At 53.3% G+C, this 26,004-nt stretch overlaps 1 protein-coding gene across 8 annotated transcripts; it reads right to left on the bottom strand.

The window, feature by feature from the left end:
• Grin1 (glutamate ionotropic receptor NMDA type subunit 1) lies at positions 1-24,535 on the bottom strand. Of its 8 annotated transcripts, none has more exons than XM_051184811.1 (21): positions 23,979-24,535; positions 22,537-22,671; positions 20,121-20,297; positions 18,002-18,064; positions 17,101-17,201; positions 13,108-13,229; positions 12,860-13,034; positions 11,395-11,539; positions 11,214-11,297; positions 7,299-7,440; positions 7,091-7,218; positions 6,678-6,842; positions 6,485-6,603; positions 6,254-6,366; positions 6,032-6,180; positions 5,747-5,904; positions 5,422-5,583; positions 4,908-5,017; positions 4,667-4,812; positions 3,285-3,395; positions 1-941 (listed from the first exon to the last, which is right to left on the bottom strand). In XM_051184811.1, the coding sequence occupies exons 1-21, from the start codon at positions 24,234-24,236 to the stop codon at positions 873-875; spliced, it is 2,832 nt and encodes a 943-aa protein (XP_051040768.1). In that variant the 5' UTR covers positions 24,237-24,535; the 3' UTR covers positions 1-872. The 8 variants fall into 8 exon arrangements, with proteins under 8 accessions (XP_051040768.1, XP_051040767.1, XP_051040770.1 ...); XM_051184810.1 differs by having other exon boundaries at positions 1-1,305; XM_051184813.1 differs by lacking the exon at positions 18,002-18,064 and having other exon boundaries at positions 23,979-24,534.
• Between the last annotated feature and the right edge of the window lie 1,469 nt (positions 24,536-26,004).

Below are 26,004 nucleotides of genomic sequence, written 5' to 3' on the forward strand. Positions count from 1 at the left end.
AAATTTCTGACATTCCTTTAGGCATCACCACTGAATACCGGGGTTAGGGGTAGCTGTGCGCGCCCGGTATCCCTGGGGCAGAGGGGCAGCGCGCTCCTGCGCACCAGAGGCACGGGGAAGGTACGCGCTTGGACACTGGGAGAGCTGGTCATGTACAAGGTGGTGGGTGAGTGACACCAAATGGGAGGCGGATGGCGCTCCCTGGTGCCCAAGGTGCGGGGCTCGTTGCGAGCCAGCGTCTGAGGAAGCCTATCGTGGCTGCAGGCAGAAGAGAAGGCTCAGCCCTCTTGGAGTCTGGAGCCCTAGACAGCTGGGAGCCAGAGAGCACCCCTGGGAAGCGCTGCCAATAGGGCAGTGAGGGCTGACCCCGGGAAAGATCAGAGCCAGCCCTGTGAACGGGGTGGGAAGGGTCGTGGGAGGGGTGGTGCAGCAGAGAGAGAGAGGAACCGAGGTTGCAGAGAGCAGGCGCTGGATGAGGGGTGGGTAGGTGACCTAGCCAGCTGGGGCCATGGGCCCCCACTGTAGCTTAGGGTGGTGGCTGGAGGAAGGATGGGGCTGCCATTTCTGCTCCAGACTCCTCCGACCGGGGCCACTTAGGCCCCTCACCCCACTGCTCAGAGACCCCAGGGCCCTGCCTCTGCCGGAGCGCCCTGTGGCCCTGCCCAGCCGGCTCAGCTCTGGCCCATCCTCAGCCGCTCTGGTCCGCACCTTGGTCCTGCAGGGGCTGCCTGCCAGGCAGCAGGGCAGGAGGACGGGAGGCCCAGGGTGGGCAGTCTCTGGGGCGGGTGGGCTTCCCTCAGGCCTTCCCGAGCAGCAGGACTCATCAGTGTCCTTGGCCGGGCTAACTGGGCAGGTGGGCGCCTCCGGGGGCCTCACACCACGGTGCTGACCGAGGGATCTGAGAGGTTGAGCGGGCCCGTGATATCAGTGGGATGGTACTGCTGTAAAATAGAAATACACAGACAAGGCGGCCCATTAGCTCCGACGTCGGGGGCACGCGCGGGGCCGGGACAGGGTGGACCGGCCAGCCGGCCGACCGGCGGGCAGGCGGGCACGGCCTGGGGGAGGCTGGGGGTGCTCCTCCCCCGACCCCGTCGTGCTCCGGGGTTCTGCGTGGGCCAGGCCGCTGTCCCGTGCGTCTGTCTGTCTGTCTGCGGGGGAGGGGCAGAGGAGGGCGGGCGGGGCGTCTCAGCTCTCCCTATGACGGGAACACAGCTGCAGCTGGCCCTCCTCCCTCTCAATAGCGCGTCGCGGCAGCACTGTGTCTTTTTGGTTTTGCAAAGCGCCGCGTCCACCCCCGGTGCTCTATAAATAAGAACCAACAATCAATACCTGCTGGCCCCCGCCGGCCACCAGGGATCCCAGCCCTGAGCGCCCAGTGCTGCCCTGGCCCGGACCGGCCACAGGACAGGGGCAGAGGATCTCAGCAGCTGGACCGACCCCACCCCACCCAAAGGAGCCCCCACCCAGGCCTCCCTCTGAACAGCACCCAGTCCCAGAGACAGGGTGGGAGCTGGGTTGCCCTCCCCCACCCAGCCCACAGTGGCAATGCCCAGAGGTCAACCCTGCAGGGTGGGGCCAGCTTCAGATGGCCCGGAAGGATGGGTCCCTGGTGCCCAGGGAGGCTCAGGTAAAGACTGAACTGAGTGAGAACAAGTGCCCCGAAAGGAACCATGTAGATCTCTGAGCTGTACCTGGCCAGCTCCAGATGGGGCCCCACGACTGAATGACACCCTCTGAAAATGGCCTGCCACCTGCAGGAATTTTGTACTCCTCCCACTTTGGCCACCTGGCCCAAAAAAGTACAGATTCTCTTCTCTGTCGGATTTCCCCTTTCCCACACAAGTTCCAAACCACAGTGCCCTCAGCCCTGCTCTCCCTCCCCTGCGCCCCCTTGTGGGATTCCTGGCTCAGATCTTGTAGCATAGGCGGTGCCCACTTTCCCAGGTCTGGGTGGCTCTGGAGATGTATTTGCACCAGCTCCTGGAGCCTCAAGTTGGTGCAGTGTACACATCCTTATACTTCATCCACTCTTTCTGTCCTGGGTCCCTCAGAGGAACTGAGCAGCCACACCTCTGTCTCTCTGGAGCACTCTAGTAGTTTCAACCTGGAACTTTGCTCTGTACCAAACCCTGTCTGTGTGTCTTTCTTCCTGGGCTGGGGGTTTCACTACAAATCCAGATTCCTCATGGGTCACAAGCCCATTGTGGGTGACACTGCCCACTGGTTAGAGGGGCTTCCTGTAGGCTAGAGTAACTGCCTGGAACCAGGGTGACTAGCAAAATGGGATTCTTTGGAGGACTTTCTTCTGAGTATGCATTTCTGACGCAATGGCATGCTGCCCAAGGCAGGGGATGGGGTTCTGGCTCTGAAAGCAGAAGGTCTGGCTCTGACAGTGGCCTTGTAGCAGTGCTTGGGGGTCTGAGCTGAAGCACTGGTCTTAGCCTCCTCTTCCTGGGCCTCCCTCTGAGAACATCAATGTTTCCCTGAGTGCTCAGGCCAGGCCTTTCAGGGATACCCTATCCATGCGTACATCACCTGGGCGCTGCTGCAACACCTCCATCGGACCTGTTCAACTTGGCCCCACCCCTCTCCCCACTTGACAATCTCCCTGTGACCAAGGGTCAGTGCCAGTGCTAGGCCCCAGCCGTCCACCCAGATGGACCCAGGCCCGGCCCCCAGCCCCCGGCCCACACAGAGACCACATGGAAGATGCAACACGCATGGCTCTGGTGAGACAGGTGAGACAGGTGTCTGGGGGGCGGGGCCAGTGGCCAGACAGACGGACGGGATGGGACATCACAGCTACACCCTCCAGGGCTGTTGCAGAGCAAGAATGAAGGCATCAAACCCCTTGTGGAGGCAAGAGAAACAGGGATGAAACAGACGTGGTGTGGCCTCCTGACAGGGACAACCTGGGACAGGGCTATTGTGGTTCCCAGGTTCTGGGTAGCCCAGAGCGATGGTGAGGCTGACTGACTGACCAACAACATGACACGGCTTCCAGATGGTGTGTGGGTCATGGCATGGGGAGGGAGGTGGGCAGACTAACGTGGAGACACATGGGGAAGCTGAGGATCAGTGAGGGCTTGAGGAGGGTTCTGGAGAGTTCTAAAGGACAGCACCCTTGTATGGGTGGAGGGTGGGTGAAGGACTGACTTGGGGCATTGGCACAGATGGCCAGGGTTGGAGGTGGGGGCAGGGGTGGGATGGTGAGGGAGAGGGAGACAGACATGGGGCAAGGGAGGAGTCAGAGACGCGGGACTGGGGTGCTTCCCCCTTACCGTGTCTTTGGAGGACCTACGTCTCTTGAAGCTGGAGGCCAGGGTGGAGGTGATAGCCCTAAATGTGGCTTTCTTTTTAGGGTCGGGCTCTGCTCTACCACTCTTTCTATCCTAAAATGAATATGTATAAGTGATTAGATGGCTAAGGGTGGCGGCCACACCTGCCCTTGCCTGCTCCTTGGGGGCCGCTGCCAGGCCTGGCCGGCCACTCAGGCCCTGACTCCTGCCTGCCTCACTGTGCTGCACAGACCGACCAACAGCCAGACTTTTCGAGAGTGGTCTCTTCTGCCCGGGGTTGGGCCTGTCCTTGCTTGTGCTGGGGCTGGGCTTGGGGGTCCTGCTGGCACTCTTCCTGGAATGTCCGCCTGGCTCCCTGGCTCCTGGGTGGCCCTGGCTTAGAGGCATCCTGAGGAGGAGCAGCCCCTGAGGACAGGAAGAGCTTCCTCTCAGGCCACACCAGCCCTTCTGTTCAGAGGCTGCTGAACCCAAAAGTCATACACCAGGAAGGGGCCAAGGACCCAAGGAGGTGTCCGTTTGGAATTGGAGTGACAGACGGGCAGATCCGGGGGCACTGGCCTGGAGTCTGATGGCCAGCATGGCCCTGGACAGCTGTGGCCAGGTCCCCAGGGGACCTGTAGGGCCAAAGGCAAGAATGGGTGGATGAGAAATGTGGGGGCTCCGTTAGCCCTGTCCCCCCACAGCCCTCATTGCAATGTCAATGTCAGCTTAGAACACAGCTACAGGAAGACGCCCAGAGAAAGAGAAGAGACAAGTGAATCAGAACTTGGCCACTGGCCACCAGTCTTCAGGCCTGCATGAACCTCACTGCCCACCCTGTCCCTTTCCCTGGTGGGCTCTCACCATTCCACTTGCAACCTCATCACTGCTAGCCACAGATCCACATGGATGTGGCCTAAGGGAGGCACCAGGGAGAGGCAGATCAGCCCCATTTAGATTGGAGTCACAGAGCTGGACACAGTAAGAAAGGGAGTCTCAGGAGGGGGTGTCAAAGAAGCCTGGATGGGCCAAATGCATCTCAGATCACGTGCTACACACAGGTGGGCCCTTGTCTTACCCTGCCTGCTTGCCTTCCTATGGATTGGGTGCCAGTAGGTGACTCTGGAAACAGAGGAGCCAGGCAGAAGTTTGGAGCAGGGTGCATGGCCTCCCTTGGCCCAGCTTGCCAGTGGGTGGCCACCTGCAGGCAGCCTCTGCCTGTGCTGCCCCTGTGCCTTAGGAACACTCACCACTGCCCCTGGCCATGGCTCCTAGCACCAGTCCTGCCCATGAGCCAGAGCCAGTGCCACGGCCTGTAGGGATAGAGTAGGGCCGTGGCCTGGCGGGGCCCTGGACGCCAGGCCTCGGAGGGTGGCCTGTCCTACCTGCAGGTTCTTCCTCCACACGTTCACTGCTGCAAAAGCCAGCTGCATCTGCTTCCTACGGGCATCCTTGTGTCGCTTGTAGGCGATCTCGATGAAAATCAGGAAGATGCCAGCCACAATGCCTCCAGCCACCAGCATGAAGACCCCTGTGTGAAGTGCCCGTTGCCTCAGCTGGCTGCCCAGAGGCTGTGGCCCCAATAGAAGAATCCATCCCAGTATCAAGACAGCACGGAGGGCCCACCTGCCATGTTCTCAAAAGTGAGAGTTGCAGGGGCGTTGCTGCGGGAGTCACATTCCTGATACCGAACCCATGTCTTATCCAGATCTTCCATGAAGCCATTTTCGTGGGACCTGGGCAGGGAAGGGGAGAGGGAAGGCGGGGCTTGCAGCAGGAGTGGGGCTGTGTGAGTGTGCAGGGCATTCAGGGGGAGAACTGAGGATGGGCAGAGCTCACAGTACTGTGGGACACTTTTCAGTCCCAAGTGGGGCTTTGGGAGTTGGGGAAGTTTGTAGCCTTTGCTCAGCTGGGAGTGGGAAGGTTCTCCAGTGGGGCTGATGCTTGGTTTGGGCGGAGTAGGCCTTTAAGGCAGTTGTACCAGATGCTATCAGCATCTGTCTGGTGAATAGCTGCTGGCCTGGGGTAGAGCAGTTTGGTGTGTTGTCACTGGGGCACTAGGGACAAGATCCAGCCTTGTGGGGAGGCTTAGAGCAGAGTGCAGAGGGGAAAGGAGGTTTCCAGCACAGGGCAAACTCACTTGAGTATGGACAGGGAAACATTCTGCTTCCAGGGGCTGTCCTTGCGCATGCCAATGCCAAAGCCTGAGCGGAAGAACAGCTCGCCCGTGGTCACCAGGTCGCATTTCTGTGAAGCCTCGAACTCCAGCACTGCTGAGTCCCAGATGAAGGCATGGAGCTTGCTGTCGGCAGAGATGGAATCGAAGGAGCCGCACATAGCCTGTTCACCCCACCCCGCTCACACCAGCACAGACTTCTCTTGTGTCTCCTGTGTGAGTGGACTCCCCTTTCCCTGTCCCTTTACTGTCCCACCCAGCCAGGGTGGCCTTTTGCTGGCTTGCTCACTTGTCCCGCACAGCCTGGATGGCCTCAGCTGCGCTCTCATAGTTGTGCTTTTCCATGTGCCGGTACATGGTGCTCAGCTCCACCTGCCTCCGGAAGTAGATGTCCACAGAGCTCTGCTTCACAGTTGCATAGATGAACTTGTCTGAGGGGTTTCTGAGCTGCAGGGACAGACACCTCACTCAGCCCATGGCTGCTCCCTAGACCCCACCAAGGAACAACACTACCTCTGAACCTCTTCTTGACCCTTCTCCCAAACCCGGGGGTGGGGGGGAGGGTTGGGCTCACCCTTGGGTCATTGATGCCTGTGATACGCTCCTCAGGCCGATCCAACACCAGGAAGGCTGCCAGGTTGGCAGTATAGGAAGCCACAATGATCATGGCAAAGCCAGCCCACACCATGCCTAGGATCCGTGCAGAGAAGCTCCGGGGGGCACCTGTGGGCAGAGACTTGGGTCAGTTCCTGGAAAGCAGGGGATGCAGCCAGGCAGGACCTGGTTTTAATCTCACCTTCCCCAATGCCAGAGTTGAGCAGGACACCCCAGGAGAACCACATGGCAGAAGACAGGGTCAGTGCATCCTCCTCCTCTTCCTCACTGTTCACCTTGAACCGGCCAAATGGACTGCAGGGTACAAAGGGAAGGCGGGAGAGAGGACAGGAGAGGCAGCTCTGCCTAGCCCCCTGCCCAGTTCTGCCCATCTTGTAGATGCGAAGGGCCCAGCTCTCTGCATGGCACTCACCTGAAGCGGTCCAGCAGATACAACATCACGGCCACCACGTGCACTGACAGCCCCACTAGCAACCATAGTGTGCTCTGGAAGGGCTGCATAAATGAATCCAGTGTGCTCCGGGGGATCTCCTGCAGGTGATCACATAGTCAGTGTTGCCTGGTCCTTCATGCCCCCACCCCATCCCCACCTGATCCCTGCCTACCTTCTTGACCAGAATGGTCAGGCCCTGGTACTTGAAGGGCTTGGAGAACTCTATGTACTGTGCACGCTCATTGTTGATGGTCAGTGGTGCCACAATCATGTCTGCTTGACCACTGAGCAGCTCTCCCATCATCCCATTCCACTCCTTTTTGTTGCTGTTGTTTACCTGCAAAGTGAGAGAGCCAATGGGGCTGCAGACAGGATGGGTACGGTTCCTCAAACAAGAACCCCTACACCATCTTAGTCCTAGCACATGGGGGGGCGTGTCTCCTGCTCCACATCTAGCTCACCTCCAAAGCCCCTCCCAAAAAGGCTCTACCCAACCCATAGACTTTCCAATTAATCCATGTCAGCCTACAGGACCCTCCCACTAGCTGCTTCCTCCAGGCCCTGCCCCTGCCATCCACTCCATACCCGTTCCTGTGTGCCAAACTTGCCATCTGCCACCAGGTGCACCTCATAGGTAAAGTTCATGGTCCGTGCCAACTTGATGAGCAGGTCAATGCAGAAGCCATAGCAGCACTGAGGCACCGTGTGTCGTGCTGTGGGCAATTAGGGGATAGTGAGAGCGGGTTCCTGGTTTCACTGCCCGGTACCCTACCACACTTTGCCCAGCACTCACGGCTGCCTGGTGATGTGTCATTAGGCCCTGTGCAGATTACTTTCTTGACTGGGTCACCATTGACTGTGAATTCCTCTTTGCATGTCCCATCACTCAGTGTGGGCTTGACATACACAAAGGGCTCTTGGTGGATTGTCACTATCTGGGGGAAAGACAAGAACCAGCCTGGGCCACCCGCCCTTGGTTATCCCCAGGTGCTGGCTTCTCAGTGCACAGCAACCCCTCTTCTCCATCTCTTTTCCAGTGCTCTGTGCAGCCCCACACCTGGGCCCTGTCCCAAGCCTGGAACCTCTCCACTGGTTTTCAGAGGTCAGTCCACATTCTTCTGACATGGTTAGCATTGCTGCCTGCTGCCCTTGGGGTACAGATACAGGTCTGGGGGTGATGTAGGGGGGCAAGACTTCCCCAGCCATCTGCCCTGTGATACTGTCCTCTTCTTGTAGCCCCTTTTCCTCAGGTTCCAGTTTATATCATTCTCTCAGAATGTATAGTACTTACTGTGCCTACTGAGCACGACCTCCAACCAGAGAGGAGAAAGCCTGTGCCAGAGTCACCCTGGCCTCCACTGGCATGTAGCCCTCAGTCTTTGACCCTTGTCTTTTTAAAAATCACATTTAAGCCAGGCAGTGGTGGTGCACACCTTTAATCTCAGAACTCGGGAGGCAGAGGCAGGCAGATCTCTGTGAGTTCGAGGCCAGCCTGGTCTACAAGAGCTAGTTCCAGGACAGCTTCCAAAGCCACAGAGAAACCCTGTCTCAAAAAAACAAAAAAAAATTTTTTAAATATTTATTTATTTATTATGTAAACAGTGTTCTTCTGACACTTCAGAAGAGGCCCCCAGATCTCATTATAGATGGCTGTGAGCCACCATGTGGTTGTTGGGAATTGAACTCAGGACCTCTGGAAGAGCAGTCAGTGCTCTTAACCTCTGAGCCATCTCTCCAGCAATGAAATTAACTTTTTAAAGTATGTTTACATGTATGTATGTATTCCTGTCTGTTTATGCATATGTGCAAGGGAACATGGAGGCCGGAGGCCAATGTCAGTGTCCTTCTCCATCGGTTTGTCTTTTTAATTATTTAAACATATTTTGTTTTATTTTATTTTATGTGTGTGTGCCTCAGTGTATGTGTATCATATACATGCAAGAGTCCACCCACAGAAACAAGGAGGCCTCAGGCCCCCTGGACCTGGAGATACAGATGGTTGTGAGCAGTCGTGTGGGTCCTGGGAATTCAATCTAGGTCCTCTGGAAGAGCAGCCAGTGCTCTTAACCTCTGAGAGGCTATCTTTTCAGCCCCCATTTTATTTTAAAGGTTTATTTATTTGCATTTTATGTGCATGTGTCTTTTGCTGGCATACATGTCTGCGCTCCAAGTACGTACAGTGCCCGAAGAGGCCAGAAAGAATGCTGGATCCACTGGAGCTGCAGTTAAAGATGGTTGTGAGCTGCCATGTGGGTACCAGGTACTGAGACTTGGACCTGGGTCCCCTGGAAGAACAGCCAGTGCTCTAAACCACACAGCAATCTCTCCAGCTCTACTACTGTTATTTTTAGACAAATTTTCCTCACTAACGCTGGAGCACAGTTTTTGGCTAGGCTGGTTAGTCAGCAAGCTCTGGTGGGCTGCTTGTCTCTGCTCCCTCCTTCCACATGCTTACAATAAGTAAGTACAGTGCACAGCCAAGCCCAGACTTTTACATGAGTGCTGGAATCCAAATTCATGATACTTACTGGGATATTTACCATGCCCCATTTCTTTCTTTCTTTCTTTTTTTTTTTTTTTTTTTTTTGAGAAAAGGTCTATGAATCTCTAGCTGATGTGAAATCAGCTGTGTAGACAGACCATGGTGGCCTTGAATTCACAGAGATCCACTCACTCTGACTCCTAAATACTAGAATTAAAGGTATGCCCTAACAATTACAGATTTTTTTTTTTAATATGAGACAGGGTTTCTCTGTGTAGCTCTGGAGCTTGTCCTGAAGCTCACGCTATAGACCAGGCTGGCTTTGAACTCACATAGATCCGCCTTCCTTTGCCTCCCGAGGGCTGGGATCAAAGGCGTGTGCCACCACTGCCATCCAGCTTCAGTTTTTTGTTTTTTGTTCTTTGTTAAGAAAGGGCCTCATACAGTCTGGGCTGGCCTGTTGCTATGTAGTGCAGGATGACCTTAAATTCCTGATTCTCTTCCATTTACCTCAGGTGGGTTTAAAGCATGTTCCACCATGCCTAGTTAAGGCTTCTCATTCAGGGCTGCCTCTTCAGCCCAGACTTCATCTGTGACAGTCTTCCCTCCCTGTCCTCTGGAACCCACAGTCTGATGGATGCTGGAGTGGAACACAGTCAGTTGCTGAGGGCCTCTATGGGATATGAAAAGCAGAGGGGTAGGCAGCCCAAGAAGGACTGGACAGTAGGTCCAGGCATATGACAGGCAGTGGAGGAGGTAAGCTCAGCTGGAAGTCTTGAGAAGGAAGAGTCAAGAGAAGGGACAGGACCATATTCTTTTTCTTTTCTCTTCTTCCAAGACAGGGTTTCTCTGTGTAGCCCTGGCTGTCCTGGAACTTGCTCTGTAGATCAGGCTATCCTCAAACTGACAGAGATCCACTCATCTCTGCCTCCTGAGTGCTGGGATTAAAGGTGTGTGCCACCATAGCCCAACTTTTTCTTTTATACTATATATACTAGCACTGTCAAAAAGTTGGTGAGGGGACTGGACAAATGGATCAGCAGTTAAGAGCACCTGAGGTTCTTACAGAAGACCCAGGTTCTCTTCTTACCACCCACATGGTTGCTTACAACTGTCCTTTCCTGTTACGGGGATCCTGCATTTTCTTCTGCCCTCTGTGGGTACCAGGCACAAGCATGATGTGTGTGTGTGTGTGTGTGTATAACACCCATACATATAAAATAAAATATAACAAATTAGCCCATAAATATTGCTAATATCCATCTGCGCCTTGATGGGTCCCATTGGTTAGTGATGTTTGGCTCAGAGGTTTTTTGGTTTGTTTTTCTTTCTTTTTCTATTTATTTATTTATTGAGTGAGTGAGACAGGGTTTCTTTCTGTAGCCTTGGCTGTCCTCGAACTATCTTTATAGACCAGGCTGGCCTTGAACTCATAGAGATCCACCTCCTGAGTGCTGGAATTAAAGGCATGTGCCACCATCGCCCTGTGCTTTTAAACTTTTCAACATCAGCTGCCTGAATTGCGAAGAGATACTACCTTGTCTTTGCAAGGAGACAGACATACACGCTAACTGTCCTGTGAGGAATGAAAGCAGGCACTCACCAGCTGAAACCATGGGCCCCAGGTTGCAGAGGGTGAATTCAGAAAGTTAGCAGAGCTGAGATATTTGGTGACACTGAGAGAAGGTTGGCCAGGCACATGACACTTCAGATCCTGCCTTTGGTGCGCTATGGTATCAGGGCTGGGTGTGGTGTGGCTCAACAAGAAGAATAACTCTCAGAATAGTCCTTAGGCAGAGGGAGGGGACCAGGGACGAACCCAGGGGATATGTAAATCAGGCTGAGAAGAGGCTATGAAGGGGGAAACCAGCTCATGAAGGGCGTTCCTGGGAGCCCAGAGAGAAATGGGACACTCAAGAGTGTAAGTTCTAAGCTGAACTTTGCACTGGGCCTAGAGCACCCACCCACTATCCCTCTGCCCCCATTAATCAGTTCTTCCTCAGACCTAGCTGGAGCTGGGACAGGTTAAAGCGCTAGAAAGAGCCTGTTGGGTGGAAACTGCTGCTGCTCCCCCACTGCCCACCCCCTGCCCTACACTGCTGCTACCTCTGCTACAGCCAGCTGCTAGCAAACCCGGCTCCACTTCCCTTACTTTTCTCCTGGCCTGAAGAAGTAGATGAAGTGTTGGGGATGGGAATGTTGGAGGATTTCAACAGGGTCCCCCACCTTTAATCTCGTGGACATCTGGTACCCTCGAGGCTTTTCTGTCTCTCCCCCTGGCCAGATGATCTTCCTGTCATTTGGGATGACCTGGGGGTGGGAGTATGAGATGGAGGGTGGCCACGCAGGGGTCTTGGCCCCAGGACCCTAAGGCCCCAGCCCCCACCCCCTCATGACCCCCACCTACATGGGTGCCGTTGTAGATGCCCACTTGCACCAGCTTTCGGTTCTGCAGGTTCATGATGCTATAGTTGGCAAACTTCCGGTCCCCATCCTCATTGAATTCCACACGGCCAGTCACTCCGTCCGCATACTTGGAAGACATCAGTACCCTGGGAAGACAGCATGGCCTAGAGCACCTGCTCTTACTGGCTTCTAAGAAGCCCAAGCTCCCACCCCTTCTGCAGAAAAGAAGGATTAGCAGATGGTAGGGTCTCACACTGAGTGGATGACTTGGTGCGTGCCTCCCAACACCAGATGGCTAGCACGGCTACAGCACTTGAGTGGGTCTTAGATGCCAGACCCCATGTCAAGGGCTTCTCTGGATTAGGACATATGAGCTACCACCCTGGTTTTACAGGGGAGACAGAAACCCAGAGGGTCTCAGGCCCACTTGCCATCAAATGGTGGAACTAGATTGAACCTGCTCCTAGTTCAAGCCATTGGGTGGCTCACCTGGCTGTATGTCGGCTCACTGGAACATATCAGTGAACTTGTGTGCATACAACCCAAATGTAGGGGTTACCCCTGTGAGTGTGCTTGTGGCATACATGTCATGTGTGCATTCATTGGTCTGTGTGCCTGTGTGTGCAGCCTAGAACTGCACAGATGCATGGGGACTTGTGGTGGACAGTGGCTCTGGGGTTAAGTTCCGCAACCACTCCCTTGGTCAACCTTAAATCTCACATTGTCCATGGATGCCTATTCTGACTTTCTGGGTCCTTAGAGGGTCCCAGGCCCCACATACAGCAAGAGCTTCCTTCTAGGGCACCAGGCACTGGGGAATAAGGTAAATATCTGTGGTGTGGGCAGGCTGAGGTGGAGAAGGGAAGGCAGTCACAACTCAGTGACAACAGACATAAGGGAGCCTGTGGAAAAAGGAATGACTGTCGCAGCAAAGTCAGAGGATGTGGTGCTTGGAATGTGGACAGGCGATGGAGGTGACTAACCATAGTATGTCCTAGACAAGACCGGCTGGAAGCCTGGGAGTCCCAGCACTTGGGAGGCAGAAGCAGGTGAATTTCTGTGAGTTTGAGGCCAGCCTGGTCTACAAAGCTAGTTCCAGGACAGCTAGGGATACACAGAGAACCCCCGTCTCAAACAAAACAAAACAAAACAAACAAGACCAGCAGTACCACTCCGGAAAGAGTGAACCAGTGAACCGTGCTTAAGAACAGCCCTTCTGCTCGGGCCGTGGTAGAGCACGCCTTTAGTCCCAGCACTTGGATAGCAGGCAGGACTACACAGAGAAACATCGTCTCAAAAAACAAAACAAAAACAACAACAAAAAAAAAACAAAAGACAACAACACAAAACAACTTCCTCCCACCACACACACACACAAAACAAAGTCCAAAAAAGAAAAGACTAGCTCTTCCGGCCTCCTAAGGGATGACTCCTCTCACCTACTGAGTGAGAGCAACCCCACCCACCTCTTGAATAGCGGTCCTGTCTTCCAGATGTTGGTGTTGCCCACGCAACCCCGCGGCGGGTCGGTGATGTTCTCTTTTTCTAGCAGCTCGTGAACTGCCTGTGCTACCACACCCACGGCGTCGCTGATGTGGGCCGACTCGTTCTTGCCATTGATGAGCTGCAGTCCGATGATGCCTGTGCAACCCGCAGCTTAGAGACTGGAGGGGACTTCAACCCCAGGCTACCCCACAGCCCGGCAGGCACTCACCGTCTGGGGCGTAACGCAGGGCGTTCCCCGAGATCTCGCGCTCCCCCACCAGCCACACGTACCCAGAACCCGTCATGTTCAGCATCGCGGCTGCGCGGTACACGGTGGCAGCGTCGTCCTCGCTGTGGGGCAGATCCGGGTGACGAGACAGGACTCCAGCTCTCCCTATCCCCTTGGCCATAGCCTCTCCCTCTTGGGTGCTCCCGGGAAGCGTGCCTATGCCCACCACCCTTCCTGTTGTCAGGCCCGGAGGTCTGCACAGGAGATGAGGCTGGACCCAGGGCTTTTCCAATCTTCAGTTGCTGGACCCCTGCCTTTAGGAGGCAGGAACAGGGTACAAGATGACTTTCTGAACTCGGATAATGATGGCTCACTGTTGGGCACTTGCTCTGTGCACCAAATGCTTTGCTGGAACCATCTCAGCATCCTTAAGGGGAAAGTGTTTGGATCAGGGTGGAAACCAGGACACAGTAGTGTTAAGTGTCAGAATAGGGTCTGTGCCTGGACAGCTCACTCCTGTACCTGTGAACCAGTGAGCTCTAGGAAAGCTACAAGTCTGGTGGACCTCCATGTTCAAAGGTGTGAAATGAAAAGGAGAGGGCTCTGAGCTGAGGAGATGCCGGTAGGATCCAGTGCCCTGGTACTGAACTGAGCATCCTGAAGACAGGGGACAGAAGAGAGACTCCTCTCACAGTAGGTATGTCCCTTGATATCCAAGGCCAGGGCCACTAACAAGCCTCACCCACAGGACCATGGGTATCCTCATAAGTAATTCCTGTGGACAGTGAAACAGGGGACCTAGGTGTTCTGGGGCACTAGTAGCCACTAAGGGTCCTCTCTTCACCCTCTACCTGTTAGACTTCCATTCAAGGCTGAACCATGACTGGTGCTTTGCCTCTGCAGTGCATGTTTAGTAGGTAGAGTGCAGCGGAGTGGATTACCTGATATTGCATTATTTTTCTTCTTCTTTAATGTGCATTAATGTTGCCTCCGTGCATATATGTGTACCAAACAAGTGCCTGGTGCCTGTGGCAGTCAGAAGGTGGTGTCAGAGCTCCTAGAACTGGAGTTTTGAATGGTCGCCATGGGTGCTGAGAACTGAACCTGGGTCCTCTGCAAGCACAACACCATCTTTCTAGCCCTTATTGGTTTATTTTTATACCAGCTAATTCATAACCAAGATAACCACCATTACCCCAAGGATCCTGCTCCCAACAAACAAAATGAAACAAAAGAATTTGTGAGAGCAGTGCAGCACACTGAATGTGGTAGAGGTCGCCCAGCGCCACACATGTCAAGGAGCATGTCTGACACCAGCCATACCCACCAAATCTCTTCAGCACACCTCAAATCCACACAGTGTCACAGGGGAACGATTGTGAGCAACAAGGGGTTGTAGACAAAAAGTCTGGTCAACCCAGCAAATCTCATTGGACCATTCTATGGAAATAGTGATGCCAATAAAGACAACTCGAGGAAAATAAAGATGAAACATTTTGGAAATGAGTTTTGTGTACCCTACAGACAACTGGCCAATTAATAAATGAGGTCAGTTTAGTGTTTGTGTATCCTACAGACAACTGGCCAAATAAAATGAGGTCAGTTTAGTGAAGTCTGCAAACCAGCTTAACCTCTATCATGAAGAAGGAGCCGAAATGTGGAGCCTCACTCAGTTAATGTATACCAGCTTGATGTTCCACAAGTTCTTCGGGATTTAAAAAGCAGTGTGAGTTATGGATCTAACTCAATATGTGTGTGACATACAGCAAAGTATAAGGGTATGAATGCATGAATATGGTGCATGTTAGTGTGGGCATATTTGTATGTGAATGCTGTGTACATATGTGCTGTACTCAGTGCACTAATGGGTGGTGTTTACACAGCTCGTATTCATGTTTACTCTACCTACCATGACCCTTCTTCTGCTGCCTTCTCTGCTAGAGCCATGTGTGGCAAGCCTGTCTTTAATCTTGGGGACTCAACATGGAGAGGCCCTTCACACCCTATGTCTAAAGAAAGGGGAGATTCTCTTCAGCTGCAGTGAGTGGCATTGGGAGTTATTGCCTGTGAAGTGCAAGTGTTCACTGCTGGGACCTGGGTGTGGTGGGATTCTATGAAGAGTTCTTCTCTGTCGTGTGTCCTGGTCACCCTCATTATAATGCATAAGCTAAGAAGGACTACTTGGTTTTGTCCATTACAAAAGCGCCCGATAGTTGAGTAGGTATGTTTTAAGAGCATGGCTTCCTTAAGTAGCCTTGATATTAAGAGAGCCTTCTTGCCTGACTGCTGTGTATATCCATTTGCCTACCATACTGAACATTCTTTTATCCAACTTGAATAAATCTCCCTCAAGCCCTATGGTGAGAACCATAAACAATCAGAAAACAGAAGAGTGTGGTGGGCTTTTCCCTGAGCAAGGCTTTCCTTGGGCATCCTGGGTTTGGCGTGCCTCCCAAGGCACTTTTCCTGTCCCATTTCCTTTTCGGGGCACATTTCTCTCTCTCCCACTTCCCCCCTCTGATAGGGTCTCATGGAGCTGAAGCTGGCTTTGAACTTGCCAAATAGTTGAGAATGGTCTTGAACTCTTGATCCTCCTGCCTCCTGAGTGCTGGGATTACAGGTGTGCACCATCATATCTAGCTTTATGAGGTGCTGAAGATTGGCTCCAGGGCATTGTTCATGCTAGGTAAGTGCTCCATCACCTGAGCAACATCCCTAGCCCCATATGGATGTACTTTTTAAGCCATTCTCTAGAAGCCCTGGACCATCCCTCACCCCAAAGTATACAGTTAGAAACAGTGGCTCTCAACCTATGGGTTGCTAACCCTTTGTGGGGGCATCATGCATCAGATATACTGCATATCAGACATTTACATTATGGATTATAAGAGTAGTAAAATTATATGAAGTAGCAATGAAATAATGTTATGGTTAGGGAACTGATTTAAAGGGTTATAGCATTAGGAACATTGAGAACCACTGAGCTAGATGAATAGCAAAGGCAGTGGTCCATGACTATGCAGTGTGTCTTTGCACCATTAAGTGCCTGCCATAATATGTGTGCATTGGTAGTGGGACAATTGGCAAAGGCTTGCTGATGCTTCTGGAGGAATTGGTGAAGCTAAGGATATCATTCAGCACTAACATCTGACTGCTGTCACCCTCGGAGTGGGGCATCTAGTCCAAGCCCTGCCATCTGAGAAGAAATGGTCTGCTTTCTGGGCTCAGTCCTGATTGCCACACCATGCAACCTGCTCACAGTGAGTGGCATGCACCAGGCTGTGTACACAGTCTATTGACTGAACTTACAAATAGACATCTATCCTGTGCCTGAACAGTGCAGCAGGAGTTGGGATATTTTCTTCCGAGCTGGGTGACATGATGTTTCCCCCCCCCCCATTCTGTTGGAGATCAGCAGAGCTAGGTAGACTATGAACTAGAACCACTGGACCTGTTGTCCTACCTGTCTCATCCTTCCTTTCCACAGGTCTTAGGCTCTAGTTTCTCCCGTCACAGGAAAAACTAGTTGTTTACAAATAGGGCGGTTTTACTGTGGACTCTTGCAATAGTGAAATGGGTTGGGAAGCAGGCCCTGCCCAGGACCAGCCTGTTTCTCGTGAGTCTCCATGGGTGGTTTTGAACTTCGGGCTCTCCTGTGCACCTTCATATCATTTAGCTGGGCTCCTTCTCTGTTCTCAGCCCTCAAGATATTTACATAGCTATGTCTCCCAGTCTCCCAGCTTCCTAGCATTGTATCTTCAACCTGCAGGGCAAATGGTTCTATGTGAGTGCCAAAGGTGAGAATCCAGGGAGGGATGGACAGAGGATGGGAGTTGCCTAGATGATGGCGGGGTGGACTACAGCTCTCCTTGGTGAAGATTTTTTTTTTTCAGATTGAAGCTCTTATGCTCACTGGTGCCCCAGAACTAGGCCAGATGCTGGGCTTGGGCCCCAGGCATCACAATGATGTGATGAGGCACCGAGCCTACTCACCTAGCAGAAAGAATGATGACCCTGGCCTCCAGTTCCCGTGCCTCCATCAGCAGAGCCGTCACATTCTTGGTTCCCGGGTCAAACTGCAGCACCTTCTCCGCCTGTGGTGTGAGCAGGAGTATTAGCAGATAGCTGGGAAAGGAAACATTGTGCCTCAGTGGCAAGAGGGGGGCCAAAGCTGCTAGGAACCCCGAGGCAGCTTAGCTAGAGCTGCCGTGGCCTGTCCTTGCCACCTGCACTGTGCACCTGCCTCCTCACTCTTCGCTGGCCTGTCCTTGCTACCTGTCCTGTCTTCAGCCTGCTTGACGTCCTGCACTCACGCTCTGCTCTTCTCTCTTTATGCTTGCTCCAGGTCTCTCTTTCCATCTCACTCCTGTCCTCATTTTTGCACTGAGCATGCAAGCTGAAGTGGACCGAGATTCAGAAAGAGACGTGCAGCGGACAGGAAATAGAAAAGTTTTGGAATGCAACTGGGAATAGAGATGGGGTGACTTTTCCAAAACCTTAGGAGATCTCAGCTCAGACTTGATTCCTCTTGCTCCTCTAGGAGCGGCCCAGACTCTGAAGTAACCAGATGGGCAGGCTCCCTCCCGGGGTTCCACTAGGAAACCCTGGCGGACCTGGAGATTCGCATGCACTTCCCAGAGCAGCGCCTCCTTGTGGCCGTGCTTGTCTTGAGGATGCAGGCCAGGGACACGGCGGGTGGGTCATGGGCACCCACACCGCCCACCCCTGCCCTCTCCTGCCTGCCTGCTGCCTGCCTCACCACCTCTCTCTCTCCTCACTACTCAGGCCTGCGGCTCGACTCGGCGCGGTGGGGCCAGATAGCACCCAGTGGCTGAGGCACCGCAGGCCGGGACTCGCTAGTCGGTGGGTGGCGTGCACGTCCATGCATATATACCTTGGGTCCGCGCTTGTTGTCATAGGACAGTTGGTCGAGGTTTTCATAGTTCCTTTTTTTACTCTGATGAATAATGTGCACAGAGAAAATATGCAGACACAGAAGAAGATTATAAACGGTTGAAAATGACGGCGCTAAAGCAATCACACCACCTCCTCGGCACGTCTGCAGACGGGCACGTACCTGGAGCTCGCAAACACCGAGACCCGCGGTGGGGCTGGGGGCTGGAGTGGAGCTGAGGGTGGAAGGGACACAGGAGCAGGGGCCACGGAGGCTCCCTAGCATGGAGCTATACTCTTGGAAACAGTCACTTTCAGGAGAGAGGGCAGCCTTATCCACGCCACCCTTAAGGGGTCCCGCCTGCCACCCCCACCCCTGACATGCACCTGCTGTGTGGCCCCAGCAGTATCCACCCCCACCCGCATCAGTCCTGAGTGAAAGAGGAGCAGCTTGCAGGGCCCTGTCCCCCATGACCCTCCCACCCCCTCCCTCTTATTCTCCCTCCTGCTCTCTGGAGATCAAGGTGTCCTCTTCTCGCTAACTGATATGCCCACACCCAAATGCCCATGTTTGTGTCTGGGCCTGAGTGTTATTGAATGTGTGTATGTATGCCTGCGGGGGTGATATGGCCCTGTCACCTTCACAAAAGGTAATCTATGGCAGTCTGTGATGGAAGGACAAAATAGTCTATCTATGTGCTTGAACGTGTGTGTGTGTGTGTGTGTGTGTGTGTGTGTGTGTAAGCTTATAAAGATGAACAGGTACTCAGAGGAAGCACTTGCATGTGATTGCCTTGGGCAGTGGAGAGGTATATGGAGATAAATGAGGTTAGTCTTTCTAAAAGGAGTGGCACACCACTAAAATATCCAAGAACGGAATGACAAGTGTGACTGTGCTTTCGAGTGTGTGAGCAGGTAGCTGGGTGTGCAGGGGTAAGGCTGATGACCATGTGAGCATGTTGGTGGTAGTCTGTGTGGCTATGACAGCCAAGGCAGAAGTATGAAGGACCCTGCCAGATGCTGAGAGTAGAACTCTGTCTTTGGAGAGGTGGAGTCCTCCTTCCCAGACTCAATGGACTGCCATAAAGGATTCACTCTGGGCCTGTCTCTAGCCTCAACCCGCACCACCCCCCAACCCATGCCCTCTACTCCCTCCAGAGGCCTATGGCACCTTGGGTGTGGGAGACAATGGTTGGTGCTAAGTATGATGAGGCCAGCTATGATTTTGCAGGCAGAACATGCTCCCACCCATTTCCCTCCCCCACCTGCCTTTTGGGGCCCCTCCCCAGCCTGGACCTCCTCCTCTCTGCTACCTGAAAAGCACCACCTGGTTCTTGGTGCTCTGGGCCCTGGGACTGAGGTGGGGTCAGGGACCAAATCCTTATTAGGCTGACAATGGGCATTGACGAGGAAGGGCATAGGGGTCATTTTGACCCCCTACCCCAAATTCTGGTCTCTGGCAATTCTACAGATTGGGGGCCAGGCTGAGATGGGAGTGTATGTGTATCCTGGGATCAGTGTCTACATAGTCCCTTGAGGAATGCAGAGCTCAGCTCTGAAGTGAAGGGGCACAATGTAACCCTGAAAGGACAGCACAAGGTGGGGATGGGGTTGCAAATGGATGGGACCAGTTAGGGCCACAGGCAGCCACAGGAAGCAGGCTTTTAGAAGGACAAGGCCTCTGTGAGCACATGGATTGTATTCAAGTAGATAGATGATCCCAGTACATCTGTGTTGGGGTGGATCACACTGTAGAGAGTGTTGGGGAGAGATAGATGGGACTTGTTATCTGGCAGAGAGGGGCTGAATGATTCTTGAATTATGAGTCTAATTGGGGCCTCAGCTGGAGTTAGAGAGGCCTGAACTATTGGGGGGCGGGACAGGGGTGTTTGCAGAGCTCCAGGTGGTCCAGCCCTCGCGCAGCAGGGACTGACACGAAGGAGATTTCGACTAATGGCAAAAGCAAGTGAAATGAGCCGAGGACAGGCCGGGGCGGGTGCCGCCAGACGCAGTGGTGCTGAGCATGCAGGATGGAGAGAGAGTGTTCACAAGGAGCCACAGACATGGCATGGCCCGCCTGCTCCTGCTCAACAAGGACCTCTCCAGGGCCAGGGCCTCACCTTGGACTCACGCTCCTCCAGCAGTGTCTCCAGGCGCTTCTGCGCCGCCCGGCCCTCGTGGTCGTCGCTGACCAGCAGGATGATATGGTTCCAGTTGTAGACGCGCATCATTTCAAACCAGACACTGGACTGGTGGGAGTAGGGCGGCACGGTGCGTAGAAAGCTCAGATGGATGCTCTGTGGGTGGGACCGGGAGGCTGAGGCAAAGCTAGGCTAAGTAGGTTTTTCCCTCTCCGATTAATGCGGTCACTTCCTCGCATCTGCCCTTTCCTCTTCCCCCGTAGTATCTACTGTGAGAGTAGAGGTTGGCATTTTCCCAGCAGCACCCTGACATGGATGAAGAGGCTCTGTTCCCAGGGTGCCTGCCACCTTTCCATCAGCACCTCCCTAGAAAGGCTGACCATGGAAGCTTCTCCAAGACCTCAATGGGCCTAATACAGTGCTCTCATCCATTTCAAGGGCTCCATTTTGGGCTCAGTGGTAAAGCCTTTGCCTAGTGCAAATATGGATTTGGGTTCTATCCCAGGCACTGGTAAGGAAATAACAAATATATCTACTAGTAAGTCTTCTTTTTCGGGGTCAAATGTCGCCTTTCTCCCCCAGAACCCAGAGATTATGGATTACAGATTCCTTTCTAGCTGTCAGAGACTGTTTATGTCTATCCAAGTGAACATAGCTCCTTCCATGTCCCTGTGACTTACACTGCTCTTGGTCCCCTGAGGCTTCTAGGTTAGTTTCTTTTCTTTATTTGTTTCTTTGTATGTTTGTTTGTTTTACCAGTTCTCTCTTGGTGGCTAGGGCCAGTGCTTTGGAATGAAACGCTGTTCACTGCCTCTGCCACTGGCTGCAGGCAGGTGGCATCACAGTTGTTGCTGTATATCAGCTCTGAGTGGTTTTGCTGGTTTGTGTGATGGGCAGAGGGCTGACTTTGAATTGGGACTACCAGGGACCAGAATGTGGCTGTGACGTTTGGCCCCGCTGTTGGCCAGGCACAGACCCAATGAGTTGGCTTATGGTCAGTCCCTCTGTTGCTCCAGTTGTATGGGACCTCCCAGCTTTTTGTTTGTCCCTGGATACTTTGCTTTTTCTGGTCATTCCTCTCTTTTACCCATGAAGATAAAAGTGTTCCAGAGGAAAAATATTCAGAAGGCATAGGATGAGAGCCTGTTCCTCATGGGCATGGGAAGAGTGGCTTAGGTGCCTTGGTATGTAGGGCCCTTGATCTCACTCTGATCCTCTCCCTTTGGGGGCTCTCCTACAAGAGTCCCCTCTGACTCCTTTTTTGTCACTGAAAGGCAGACTCACTATGTGCTTGGGCCTGAATGACCAGTTTCCCTGCCTTATAGGCTCTGGGCAGGAAGACTCTGGAGGGTGTAAGAGACCTGGAGGCCCACTGCCCAGCCCACTAGCCCTCTGGCTGAGCCCAGGCATTAACTGGTTGTTCCCCAATGGCTCCTGGATGACTATAGTCTTGAGTCTACAGGATATGGGGAGCAGGCTCTGGTGCCTGTTGGGTCACTGGGTGGCTGGATTGCATTCTAGTTGGTCCTTACAAAACCATAAAAAACTAAAGATGGTATGATCTAAAACAAGTTCCCTGTGTCTCTAGGCTGTGGTTTTCTATACCTTAGTAACTACTTTTCAGCTTTTGAGTCCAACTGGATGGAGGCTATCCCAGCCTTTGGGTCACAAGAGCTCTGCAGAATGCTGAGCTGAGTTCCTTTAGTCCCTGAGCTTGTGTCTCCTGCCACAAGCTGTCTGTCTGTCTACCTTGCCTACCACCCTCCTATGTGCACTTCAGTTGGCAAGGCTAGGGTCCACAGCATCCCTTTCTACCCTGAGTACATCTCCATCCAGGCTTCTGCTTCTCCTAGAAACTTCTCTCCAATTCTTTCACTGCTGCTTCCAAAGCCTGCTTGTTCTAGGAAGCTCCCTGCTTACTCCTTCTTCCCAAAGAGTATGCTAATGGTCTTTTCAATTGTTACCAGGAACCACCCTGAGTATGTGTGACTGTTGGAGCATTTGTGAGCATGCATGCAAGTAGAAGGAGGGTGAGGAAACATGTTGTATGAGAGGGTGTGTGGGACTGTGTGATGCACACAGGGATTGCATGTGCATGTTAATATGTGGTGAGTATGCATACATATGTACATGTATGTGACTGAGTTGTCATAAGCATGCACGTCAGTGTGCATAAATTGTGTGCCAATATCTGTGATTCACTGTGAGGTATAAATGTGTGGCGATGAGTGACTTAAAGTCCCCAGGGGAGCAGCCTGTGATCTAAGCATCCTACCCCATCTGTATCCAATGCCCAGTGCCAACCTACCTGGCTCAGCTCATGTGGCCCTGGACCTACCTGGAGCTGACCATGAGGATAAAAATAATTGGGTCTGAGTCTAATGATCAGGCTTACCTTGTCAGAGTAGATGGACATTCGGGTAGTCAGTCCCAGAACGGGGATTCTGTAGAAGCCAGCTGTGTAGGAGACTGGGGTGGGAGTGAAGTGGTCGTTGGGAGTAGGTGGGTGACTAACTAGGATAGCGTAGACCTGTGAATACAGGAGACAGAGTCAGCTCTGTGGGGTAGAATGTGTTTGAGACCTGGAAGTGGCAAGAGCTGGACCAGCAGGCCAGGGGTCCAGGAGATGCCGTTTGTGATGCACATGGACCATACATCCAAGAGACAGGGAAATGAGCCAAACAAACCACAATGCTCTGTGATAAACCCATTGTGGAGAGGGAGCAGCACTGAGCAAGACTCCAGGGATGTAGAACACACACACACACACACACACACACACACACACACACACACACGAGTTGGTAGATCCTTGCTTTGCCAGTTCTCTCTGACTAGGGCTCACCTCTTGTAAAGAGGAGGGGGCAAGTTTTCGAGCAAAATTCTGGCATGGCCTCTGTATTGTGAGATGTGAGGACTGCTTCTTACTCTCCTCACCAAAACATCCAGGTTATGTAGGCATGTATGTGACTATGTAAGTGTTCATGAGCACATGTTGGAATCTGTCCATGTTTACATATGTCTATCATGATGGAATCAGAGTTGCTATATGCTTTGAGCATACAAAGCTGAGTGTCCATGGATGCACAAATGTGCCTGAGTGAGCATGTGCAGTTTATTGTGTCAGGTTGAGATGCAGTGTGTGCCAGTGCAATGTTCGTGTACATGTGTGTGAGCAGACATGTTCATGGATGCAGCATGTCCTATGAAAAGCGTGTATGAATAATCTTGGCCAAGTCCCTGTCCTCCTCTTACGTAAATTGGTGCATTGCAGTGACCCTCATATGGCTTGACTGCAATTCAGCAACCAGCTCAGCCAGGGGCGGACAGCTTCAACAGCAACATGTCCTCCCCTGCAGCACACTGAGCTTGGCTCCCACACTGTGCCTTGGTGTCTCTGGCATGCGCAATCCTCACTCCCACCCCTGCAGAGACCGCTTGCTCAGGCACCTGGGCCATCCATTGCAGACTCATGAATGGGGGAAGGGAAGAGGGGTAAGGAAAGAAACAAAGATGGCCCCAGGCCTCATCCAGTCAGAACCCTAAAGTGCTCCTCCATTTGTGCCCAGAATGTCTGGACCCACATTGACTGGATGGAACAAATCTCTAATGATAGTCACATGGCAGCACACATGGTCCTTCTGACGACCAGTCCAGGTGGCAGGTGACCAGCTTGGGGAACTGGTAGACACAGATGTTTGTTCTAAGCCTCTCCAGGTGCCAGTTGGCTTGGAGTGGTCTAGTAAGGAAACTGAGAAGGACCAGGGAAGGATCGAATGAAACTCAGACAGTGAGGTGGATGGTGGAGAAGCAGGAGAAAAGGGAAGTAGTGGTCACCTGGCTGGAGATGAGGTCCTCACACACTGACAGGGCCATCTGTATGGCGTTGGGCTTGTGGGTGACAGAGGTGGCATTGAGCTGTATCTTCCAAGAGCCGTGTCGCTTATTGGCCTGGTTCACGGCCTCGCGGAACATCTGCTCGTGCTTGCGCGTGCTCAGCACCGCGCCGATGTTGACGATCTTGGGGTCGCAGGCGGCACGGGCGAAGGAGCAGGAAAAAAGCAGGGCGAATGTCAGCAGGTGCATGGTGCTCATGAGCTCCGGGCGCGGCGGGCCTGGCTCTGGTTTGCGCGAGTGCGACGACCCCGGTGTGCGACCCGCGGGCCGCCCAGGCGGTCAAGCACCCGCGCGGGTCCTCCAAGAGCCTGGGGCGAGCGCGGCGGACGCTGTCCGAGGTGCTGAAGCGTGTTTGGCGCTGCTCGAACACCCGCGCGGAAAAGAGGAAAGGACAGCGGCGCGGGCTGAGCGACTGATCACGATGCTGCGGCGACTGCAGCAGCTGCGGAGTCATGAGCGGGACCTACGCGTCCTACCCCTCCCACCGCCCCCACTTCCTGACGCCGTGTCGAGAGCGCGCCTCCTGACGCGCGCGCCTGCGTTGGCGTGAATGCTTTGAGTGCGCGCGAGTGAGGAGCGCTCCCGAGGGTGTGTGCACGCGCGTTAGCATGCAGGGACCCAGGGACAGTAACCCGTGTGGTCCCGGACCCGCAACAGCTGAGCTGGGAAGGCTAAAGAGGTTTCTTATCACCGCGTGCGGCTGCACCCTTGCCAGTATTTCAACATGAGGGAATGTGTGCTGTGCATGCTTGTCTGCGCAAGCGCATGAAGTCCTTACCCATAGTTTGTAATGCTTTAGGACTTCATTTCTTCTAAGATCAGAGAGGTTCTATCCCTATAGACCTTTAGGGGAAGAGTATTAGTGCTCCCCTCCCGACAGGACTCAGCAATGTAGGACAGAGCTGGGCACATCTGTAATCTCAGCAGGCTAAGAGACTGAGACAGGATTGCCTAGAGTTCAAGACCAGCCTATACTACATAGTATTAGGCCAGCCAGTGAGGCAGGGTGGGAGGGTGAGAGAGTGGGGGCTGGGGGTGGAGAGATAGGGAGTGGGGCAGTCACACCTTCTTGGATATGTGTCTTGGACTTCCCTCTGGAGGTTAAGAATAAGTGTGATATTGGCTGTCCTACTACATACAGAGTTGTACCTTCTAGGGGACTGGAGGAAGACCAAGGACAAAGCAAGCTGTTTGCAGCAGCACAAACAAGGTTAGACATCAGGCAGCACAGCCTGGCATGTCTGAGTTAAGTATTCGTATTTCCTGCTTCTCTTAGACTTCTCAAACGCATTGCCAGGCCCTGCTCTCAGCCGTCTGTTCCCAGAGCTCTTCTTGTTCCTCTGGGACTGGTGATCCTAATTCTTTGTCCCTCTTCAGCCCTATAGACCACAGCCCTTCCCAAATTCAAAGAACAGCTGAAGCTCCACCCCTGCCGGTGACATCACTATTTCCAATAGCAACCAAGGATTTTGCAGGCTCCACTGTAAATGCTTCCTAGGGGACAAAGCAGGTGATCTTCACACCTAAGTGCTGAGCAGTGCAGGGGGGAATCCTGGACCATCAGTCAAGTTGGAAGTCCTGGTTCCTCTTGCTAAAACTATCTTCCTGGAGCAGATGACAGGCAGGCTGGTGGCATTGTCTGAGCCTCCCTGTCTTGACGCCCTTTTTCTCTCTGCTGCCGGAGGTTACATATCTGCATGCTCTGTTCTGGCATTGAGGAACACAGGGGAAAGAGCTCCAGCCTCAGGGCTCTGGTGCTGCAACAGCTTCCAGGAGGCCTAGAACTGACACCGTCTGCAGATGAGTTGGGGCCACCTTCTGATGTCTATGACTTCTGTTCCTCCATGGCTGGGCAGGAGCCTCCAGTCCAACCCACGCCCCTGGGAGGTGGGGGGCTGGAGACTTCTTCTACTGGCACTGCAGAGCTTACTGCTGAATATTCAGAGATCAGAAAGCAATTCTTCCC

Source organism: Phodopus roborovskii, unplaced genomic scaffold (genome assembly GCF_943737965.1).
Source record: "Phodopus roborovskii unplaced genomic scaffold, PHOROB, whole genome shotgun sequence".
NCBI lineage: Eukaryota > Metazoa > Chordata > Mammalia > Rodentia > Cricetidae > Phodopus > Phodopus roborovskii.

What these genes read in the sequence shown, in the direction of transcription:
- Grin1 (XM_051184810.1), bottom strand. Translation starts at nt 24,236, where the DNA reads ATGAGCACCATGCACCTGCTGACATTCGCCCTGCTTTTTTCCTGCTCC. An exon ending in TGTCCATCTACTCTGACAAG is followed by an intron (nt 20,298 to 22,536) that starts GTAAGCCTGATC and finishes TCCCACCCACAG; the next exon opens with AGCATCCATCTGAGCTTTCT. An exon ending in ACAACAAGCGCGGACCCAAG is followed by an intron (nt 17,202 to 18,001) that starts GTATATATGCAT and finishes CTCACACCACAG; the next exon opens with GCGGAGAAGGTGCTGCAGTT.